General features: G+C 38.5%; 1 protein-coding gene across 4 annotated transcripts in view; it reads left to right on the forward strand.

Annotated features, from left to right (window-relative positions):
- LOC125036321 overlaps nt 1-9,039 on the forward strand; it is a 10,858-nt gene extending 1,819 nt beyond the window's left edge. For 2 of the 4 annotated variants that reach the window (XM_047628830.1, XM_047628841.1), the window contains exons 2-15: nt 35-150; nt 899-1,094; nt 1,287-1,795; nt 1,947-2,072; nt 2,391-2,474; nt 2,848-2,958; nt 3,185-3,301; nt 3,780-3,913; nt 4,095-4,199; nt 4,860-5,095; nt 5,810-5,979; nt 6,531-6,628; nt 7,107-7,236; nt 7,443-9,039. In XM_047628830.1, the coding sequence (XP_047484786.1) occupies nt 117-150; nt 899-1,094; nt 1,287-1,795; nt 1,947-2,072; nt 2,391-2,474; nt 2,848-2,958; nt 3,185-3,301; nt 3,780-3,913; nt 4,095-4,199; nt 4,860-5,095; nt 5,810-5,979; nt 6,531-6,628; nt 7,107-7,236; nt 7,443-7,798 (2,406 nt within the window). In that variant the 5' untranslated portion in view covers nt 35-116 and the 3' untranslated portion in view covers nt 7,799-9,039. The remainder of the gene's footprint in view (nt 1-34; nt 151-898; nt 1,095-1,286; nt 1,796-1,946; nt 2,073-2,390; nt 2,475-2,847; nt 2,959-3,184; nt 3,302-3,779; nt 3,914-4,094; nt 4,200-4,859; nt 5,096-5,809; nt 5,980-6,530; nt 6,629-7,106; nt 7,237-7,442) is intronic. The other 2 variants (XM_047628851.1, XM_047628863.1) reach the window with 1 other exon arrangement.
- The last annotated feature ends 341 nt before the right edge of the window (nt 9,040-9,380 follow it).

Here is a 9,380-nt window from a genome sequence, read left to right on the forward strand (position 1 = left end):
CATGATATTTACTTCCATTTTGTTTCCATTCCAGTTGTGAATAATGTCATTGCTGACTAACCGGAGGACCTCCTGCTTACCCTTGTGACCGTCAGCATTCTGAGCAGGTTGTCAGGATGAGGGGACACATGTGGATTTTCATCACCACAGGTTGGTTTTTTGGTTTTAGGTGCATTTTGTCATACTTCAGTTATTCTAAGGGTTGTTGGTTGCTGGAGTGTAGTGTGTTGTGCTGTGTTTGGTATATGTACTGGTGACTGTTGTCTAGTTTTCTCATGTGAATTTTGTTTGCACTCAGATGTCCCTATAGGTGATCAGCCACTAATGAGCCTATTAGTATGTCCATGTACAAACATTACTATGTTTGTTTTTAGAAATATATTTCTTAAAGTTTCTAGAGTGTAAAATGTCATTATTTTTTAATAAATTCTGTTCACTTTACTTGACTAATAGCACCTCACATGTTTTTTTTTTAACCTGTATAATCTTATTCATCATGTTCAAAGCTTGGCAAAAACTAATGTTTAATTTTTATTATCAATGAGATATATGTAATGTAGACTAATATATCTGGCACTGTTTGCCAAGTTGGCTCCAGCCACACCTACAGAATGACTCACGTAGCTCCATTCCCCTTGAAGACCCTCCTCTCCCAGAATCTGTCTTGCAGTCATGTTTCCTGTTCCTTTTTCTTAGGAATGGAGCAAAGCGAGTATGAATTTTGAGTTTTGGTACACTAAGGCGTATTTGCCTTAGTGAAATAAAAAACAGATCATTCTATCAGCTGGTGCAGCAGACAAGTAGAGGGTACATAGTTCTTAGGGATTAAGATTATTTTTGAGTAACTTCCTATAGTTGTTGGCAGTTTCTTTGAGATTATTATTTTCATTGTTACCAGTGTTATTGGACACAGTGGTGGTGAGGGCAAACATCCACGATGTCCTGGTGAACGAGGTTGCCTGTCGGGGAGGTCCAGCCCACTTCAACAGAACCACAGGCACCATCACATCACCCTTGCCTCCCCGAGCTCCACCTGCTCGTGTCAACTGCTCTTGGATTCTTCATAACCCTTATCAAGATTATATTATATTAAGGTAAGCCAGTTGATTGTTTGATGCTTGAGGCCTGTTTTGATTATTTGAAACTATCAAATTTTACTGCAGACTAGGCCTGTCTCTTACATTTTATCATAATGTTCATATCTTCCTTGTTCTTTGCATTTCTTGCCTTTTGGTTTCATAACATACTTTGAGATGGAATTATAACATTAGATTTGATTTCCACAGTTTTAGCATGTTTGACTTGGACCAAGACAACCAATGTGGTAAAAAGTCACAAGACTGCTGTCCTCACCAATGGATAATGCTGAAGACAGAGAAGCATGGTATAAAGAAGAGGAGAGACATTTTCAGCAAAGTCATAAATGGCAGGAGGAAGAACAGAGAGTCGGTGGAGGACAGTTTCAAGAGAAGTATACAGAGTCACAAATTACTTAAGGGCCACATCTTTAAAGACATGGATAGGATGAGCAGAAGGCGGCTTATCAACCGACAGCTGAGTCTCAGAAATAAGAAACGAGTGAATGACACAGCTGCGAGTAACCAGACCTCGCCTCATCGCCTTAACCAATCACGCACTTCATTCAAAACTTCTGAGATACTCACAACAGGTCACGTGTGTGGGAACTCAACTCCATGGCCTATTATAACCAGATCCCCAAAGGTAGTTGTAAAGTTCTCCTCGGATTTGAAAGTGCGACGGGGCCACCTGGGATTCAAACTTCAGTTTTTCATAAGTGAGTTCAGTGTCTTAGCTTTGTTTTTATTGCCATCTCTTCATTGTTGATGATGTGTGCAAGAATATCTTAATGATAAGAGATAAATCAACAAAAAAAAATTGATTTAATAGATATGTAACAAAATTATTTATATCCTTTTATCCTTTAGGTAATAACACGGTCTGCCAAAAAGACGAGTTCCAGTGCTTAGACCCGAAAATCTGCATACCCAATGCTTGGAAGTGTAACGGTCAGGCTGAGTGCCCAGATTCGTCAGATGAGGACGATTGCAAAGGTGCGGCAGGAATGATTGATCTTGTTGTTGTAACTTATAACTGATAATGTGTTCATGATGGGTGTTTTTTTTACAGTGACCTTCGTTACACAAAAGATGACCACACTTTTTTTTTATATTGTGAATGTTTATTATATTTGATCAGAAAAAGATTTAGTTAGATTGTGATGAAAACTTAAGGGTGTGTTGTCTTTTTAACATCAGTTAAAGAGATTGGATTTCCTAATAACAGGTCTTGAAAACATTGCAAGGGAGAACAGATGTTATTAAAAAGGAGGACCTCACGTGAAAAGATCGTCATGTCCATTTTTGTTTCAGTTGGTTGTCCTGGGTTGCGGGACGATCAACACTGTGACGGGCGATGGCACTGTGCCAATGGGGAAGACGAGCTTGGTTGCTTTGGTAAGTGTGAGGGCTGTTGTTTTTGTTTGTAAAGATCTAGGAGCAAAGATGTAAAGGGGGAAAAAAATGGTGAAGGGTAGAGAGTAAAGAATATCAAGGAGAGGCAAAAGTGAATAAGGAAAATGTGTGTAAGAAAATAAGTAATAAATTAAAGGAAATGTAAAGAGAGAAGAGAAGGAAAGACTAAAAAAACAAAGCATTACATTTTATTTAACACTATGAATGAGATTTACCAAGTACTCTTTCTGTTAGATGGTGAATAATATTTGTTCGGAAAAGAATGCTCTTTTAAATCATGTGTTGTAATCCTTTCACCTGCAAATTTATCAAGATTTTTATTATAATTTTTTATGCACATCATTCCTTTTTATAGGATGCGATGCAGACGAGTGGTGGTGTGGGGAGGGGACAGACTGCTACAAGGCGTCGAGGCGGTGTAACGGCATAGCTGATTGTCGCAACAAAGCCGATGAAATATATTGCAGTAAGTCTTGTGTATCTGATTGTGTAACTTGTTTCTGTGGTGGATTATTAGTTTATTTTTGTGTTAAAGTGTGATTTTCTTGAGCATAAAATTATCCTTTTGGAGAATGGCTCTTTTGAAGAAATAGGTAAAGTTTGAGATTTATTTTCTAGATTTATTTTAGTAATATTTGATTAAATCTACAGCATTTTTATATTTGATGCTTATACTGCCATTTCTTATACAGGCTGCCTCTTCAATCAGACACAATGTTCACCAAATTCTGAATTTTGTTATGACCCGAAAACTCAGCGTTGTGATGGAGTCTTGCACTGCCCAGGGGGAGAGGATGAAATAGGCTGTGGTAAGCAGACGAGTTGATTGGTCTGTTGCAGTGTTGCATATATTTGGAGTATTATTGTTACCTCTGACGAGGAGGCTCTATTTTGGCTGGCATTTATTAGTTTGTCATCAGGTTTTAGGAAAGGTTATCATCGGATTGTGATGACAGTTTTAGGGGTAAGTTACCCAAAAGCTAAATCATATGGTATGGACTTCAGCATTGCAATATCAAGAATTTGGAGCATTGGTGGGGGTTTGCACTTTGCATATTTTTCTAGAAAGTATGTGAAAGATTGATTATGGGTCTGTGCTCTTGACCATTCAAGTGATGTGCTTTTCATTGTTATTTGTAATTAGTATTCATTTGAGATTATGTCTAACTGAAAATGTTTGCATTACAAATTGGATAACCCAAATGATGTAATGCCTCTCTTTCAGTTTTTGCATAGTTTAGCTAATGGATTACTGGCTGTTTACGTGACGCTCTTCTTTATCTCCAGGACAGTGTATGCAAAACATAAGCTGTGGTGGAGAGGGAGGCTGTTACACTCCCGCACAGAGGTGTGATGGTGCGTCACAGTGTGGGGATAGCTCAGACGAAGCTTCTTGCACGCCGCAGCTGTGCCATCCACAGGTAAAACTCTTTATGAATTTTGTTGTGGTTCTGTAGAATTACGTGTTTTTCACTTGTTTGGTAGAGAGATGATCATTTGAAATACTAGAATTCACTTAATCTTGTGGAATGGAAATAGGAAAAGCTATTACAAATCCATTGCGAGGTGTTATTCCTAATGGCTCGGTTTGCCTTCGTACAGCATGGTGCCTTTTTGTGCACAAACCGGCACTGCATTCGTGAGGCCTGGAGGTGTGACCAGTTCGATGACTGTGGGGATGCCAGTGATGAAGAAGATTGCCACAGAGTACGTTATGGGGATTTTGTGTTTATATTTTATAATTTGGTATTTTGATCTATATGAATGATATTAGTTCAGTTTCATAGCTTCTATTTCAACATGTGAGGTTGTCTGCAGGTGTTGGTAAGTTATTTGGTCAATATGTGGGTCTAGAAACAGGATTTATACAAAGGAGTGATTAGATGTTATCGATTAATGGATTCTAGGTATTTGCTGTGAAGTATTTTTACTAGTCAAGACTTTATTTCCATGTAATTTTTACACTTGGAATTGCATTTTACAGATCCAATGATATATAAATATTGATATACAAACTATTTACTTTCTCTCTTTATTAAAGCAAAGAATGGTCATGTTATAATATAATATACACAGTCGAAATTTCAAGAAGATCAAGGGTCTATGACAAGTTTGTTAATAAATGGATGTCTCACGTTATGGAAATTATTTATATATGTATTGTAAAGTCCGAAGGATGATATGCAAAATTCTGGTTCTTGATCTTATAAAGATTATTGCATGATTAGATAATGTGACATGTCATTAATAACTGTGAGATTTTGTATAATATTTCATGATATTAGAATCTCAAAAAAAAAAAAAAAAAAAAACTCTTTTCTTCATAATAAAGTAAAAAAAAATTAATATGCGAAACCATTTTTTCAGAATTCGGTGATTGTGGCTGCTGCAATGGGAGGCTTGGTATGTTCTCTGCTCTTAGTAATTGCTGTGGGCTGCACGTGTAGGCTGTATGCTCTGCGCGTAGGCCTGGGTCGCCAACACAGTTACCAGGGTGGTCGGCGCTCCACACAGCTTGCCCCTCTGTCTCGCCTTGAGCAGCATCTGCTTCAGAGGGAGCCACCGCCATCCTACTCTGTGGCCATCAATGATCCATCTACATCGTAAGTGACTTGTATTTTTATTTTTGGTTTCCAATTTTTTTCTGTAGATGTGAGAGCTGAGGATTGGATGGATTTAGTAGGCCAAGTGTGTGGTGGTGGAAAAGGGGATGAGAGGGTTTTAGAAGTGGTTGTATTGATAAAGATGTCCAGAAGAGTCACCAGATGGTAAGTCATAGCATTGCAGTCATTTCAACATTTAGAAAGTATAATGAATCCTGCCAGATCCAGCCTTTACCCCTCTTACCTGATTTTATCATTTCAGGTTTTTTTCCCTTATTTACCTTTTTCATTTTTTGATATTCACTATTGCTTGGCTCAATACTTTCCTCCATTTAGTTTTCAGACCTTTGTATCTGGACAGGGTCTGGACAGGCATTTCACTCTTTGGTGAGGTCCACTATCCAAGAAACTAGGGGAGTTAGAACAGAGTTGTTCCTTGGCCCAACCTGTTTTTTGGGGGCGGCAGTGTGCATCTATTGTAGGGTTCCCAGCTGTGATGATTTCAGTGTAATTGGTTCAATTTCAGAGATATGATATTGTATTCAGTTATTGTGCTATGGATTTTTTTTCCACATTCAAAAGTGCATTGGGTTAAGTTGTTCATTTATTTATAATGGTTTTATCCATATTACTCAGATGAAATAGGACCTCATTTGTGTCTCTCTGTTTGGTGAGGCATTAAGCATTTTGTAAGTTAAGCAAACCTTCCCTCAGGTTGTGGACACTGAGCAGACAGTGGAGGAGGCACCGGCGCTGTGCCCCCGCCCCCCCGGATGGCCTGGTGCCTGGCATGCCTGTGGCAGTGAGAGGCAGACTGGCACCCAATCCCCCCTGCCATCGAGATGCAGGCCCAGGCCAATTGCCAGCCCCAAGCCAACTCTCAGGTACATCTTGGGGTGTGGTTAAGAGGTTATCTGAACCAGGGATACATTTTGATATTGGGGATGATTGGTGAAATATCATGAAAATTTAATGACTAGTCATAGTGTGTGGTGTATGGACATATGGTTATAGTCCACAGTATAACAGACCTGTATGTTTGGTCTTGAAATTATGTTCAAATTAGTTGCTGAATTATTTTCTTATCTTAGGTATACAATACACATGATCAAGGATGTACATATACACAAGCACACCCACATGTACATACAGATGCATATGCGTATTTATACATTTATATAGACATGTACACACTTTTGGTTATGCATCAATACTCATAAACACACATACAGGGAAATGCTAATACACATGCAAACACATATGCACATGCACATTCACTTGCACTCACGTACACACAAACATATACACATGCTTGCACACGCACATGTACCTGCACTCATGCACACGCACTTGTACTCGCACACGCACAGTACACGCACACACAATCTTTAAAAAAAAAGATGCAGGCTAGTACCCTCCTTGTTCCCTTTCCTAGGAACAGTCGGGCGGAGAAACAGCAGGAGTAGTGATGAAAAGGAGAGTGAAGAAGAGGGCAAAGTTAACACAGGCCTCTCCGTGCCCGTCGAAAGACAGGTCAGTGTTAAGTGAGACATAAGGTTGCGACATTTTCCATGGATATAAATGTTTGTATTTGAAGAAATTATATGCTTTGTAGTTATTTTGCATAGTTTTTATAGAGTATATTTACCTTGCAGAATTTTGTTTTTGTTGCGTTGGATATATTTTCTATTTTGGTATTTGTAAATTAAAGTGAGTGAGTGAGTGAGTGAGTGAGTGAGTGAATGAGTGAGTGAATGAGTGAGTGAATGAGTGAGTGAATGAGGGAGTGAGTGAGTGAGTGAGTGAGTGAGTGAGTGAGTGAGTGAGTGAGTGAGTGATTGAGTGAGTGAGTGAGTGAGTGAGTGAGTGAGTGAGTGAGTGAGTGAGTGAGTGAGTGAGTGAGTGAGTGAGTGAGTGAGTGAGTGAGTGAGTGAGTGAGTGAGTGAGTGAGTGAGTTTAGATAGAGTTAGTTTTATCTAAATCTAAATGAAAATTTCCCAATTACTTGCAGGTAACATTGAGTGATAGAAACGAAGAAGACGTGCCACTCCTTTCAGCTATAGGGGACACAGATGATGAAGATATAACAGAACGGGAGGATGTAAGATTGTTAGATGTATCAGCAGAATCCGAAGAATCAGGTATTGTAATTGATGATGCTTATCTGGAATAATGACATTATGGTGATATAAAATGGGAGGTTATTGGAGAAAGATGCATGGAGTTAATGACTCCAGAGGGTGTGTAAGGATTTTAGTATTTTGCAAGAGTTTGAATGCAAATTAATTTTGAATCCTTATTCTTCAAAACTGTTTAATTTCTGCATTTCATGGATCTTCTTCTGCAGATGGTGAAGCCATGGAAAGTGAAGAAAGCGATAACTGTTCAACTGACACCTCAGTTGTAGAAGCAGAGGTGATGTCTGAAGAAGAGAGTGAGTCCGAAGCAGAGACTGGACCTGCAGAATCGGCACAGCAAGAGGATGCAGGTGCAGACAAAAATTCCAAGGAGGAGGAGGAGGAGGAGGATGACAAACTTCTTGAGATGGAGAATGATACTCAGCCATTGTCAGGTAGTGACAATGAAGATGAGGATGATGGGGATGTCATGATGGACACGAGGGCAGCTGTGTTGGCACTAAGCTTGGTCCAGCAGCATACCAACGGAATCAGTCAAGTTGACACAGAGCTCATCTCGCAGTGATAGGTTGTGTGGTAAATAGAGGTTTGATATTGTTAGTGTTTCTTATCATGACTAGCATTCACAAAGGAAATGGAAGATTGAGATAGATTTTTTTTTTATTACACTATTTTTTTCCACTTGCAGTTGTAGTGGAGGAGAAGAAAAGCCTTGATTAATACCATGTTTGGTGTAACTTCATCTTGGAGATGAAAGCACTTTTATCAGATTCAGATTGAAAAACAGACCAAACCAAAACAACTGTAACAGAATCAAAGACCTTTACAGGTAAATGGTAATGGAATACAGTCAGATATATCATTGTCACAAATATGCAAACTACCATGTATTATGCAGATTGTGTTTCTCAGTGGAGTATAATTCTTCATTTTCTTACTCCCAGTGTGGTACAACAGTTCCCCAGTTTGATGCATCAGTGCATTCAAGTCTTGGTATTGTCCTAACCGCTTTAGATCCTTAGTCTTTGTAAAGATCTGAATCAAGGTATTTGATAGTATTTTGTGTATTTGCCTTGTAATTTGGTATTCACGTAGGTGGTTTTAGGTTTTTTGGCATTGGCTGGTCCTATGTGATGAAGCACTGATCTGGACTTTTTGTGTAAGTAATCGTAAGACAAATGTTGTCCTTCTGTTCTCAAGTAAACAGGATTATCTGTGATCGGTACGAAACAAAAGGGGGGAAAAAAGGGGACACTGCATATTGTGACAGATCTTGATGAGGTACGTCTAGAAACACATAACTGCCGTTAATAACTTTCCCTTGTGAATTTTTTGCCTAATAGATGGCATTGTTAAGGCTAGACATTTTTGACTGTAGGTTTTTGGGCATGCGTGTTGCATTTTTTGGAAGTGGAAGGAGTTAAGTACGTCATGAAAAGTACTTCGGTTTGGGTTGTGAGAAATATTAAGGGAAATAAGACTGCCCCTTTTATTTATTATTTTCACCCCCCCCCCCCTTTACCCCTTTCTTGTACTTGTATTTATTTGTTAAGCAGTTGTTGTAAGGTATAGTTTTGAGTGTGATCACAATGTAATAGTATTTTACACAAATCTATTGTTAATGTATTTACAGGAGTTACTTGTGATTTTGTTTTATTGGAGTTTCATATTTTATTGTTATTTTCATATTGTTATTAATTATAGTTTTCTCAAGAATCTTGAATTTCTCAATTTGATATAATTAGAAATTGTACATATTATCCATTGTATCTACAAGCTTTATTTTATGTAGCATGTATTATTGTATATTATGGTTTGCTTGTTGCATAATCCTTCTTCTTAGGTAATATTTTCCTCACTTTGGAGAAAAGGAAAACAACCTTGAAAGAACTGAAAGGTCATTATGGCTTCAAAATAAGTGAGTGTCAGAAATGTCACGTATTGTAAGGAGTTAATAGATCACATTTCGTTGAAAGTCACTCGGGTGTCAACCAACCTGGCAAGGAGCACATCCAGGTCTTGTATATGTCACAAATATTTTTCACTTCACCCCCCTCCCCCCCAATGAAAGTTGGAAGCTGAAAAATGGGCAAGAAAAGGTCACAGCGAAAGGTCCCACTTGTGTTTTTGACTTCTAGTCATTATGT

The sequence above is a fragment of the Penaeus chinensis genome, chromosome 2, assembly GCF_019202785.1.
Source record: "Penaeus chinensis breed Huanghai No. 1 chromosome 2, ASM1920278v2, whole genome shotgun sequence".
In the NCBI taxonomy this organism is placed as follows: Eukaryota; Metazoa; Arthropoda; class Malacostraca; order Decapoda; family Penaeidae; genus Penaeus; species Penaeus chinensis.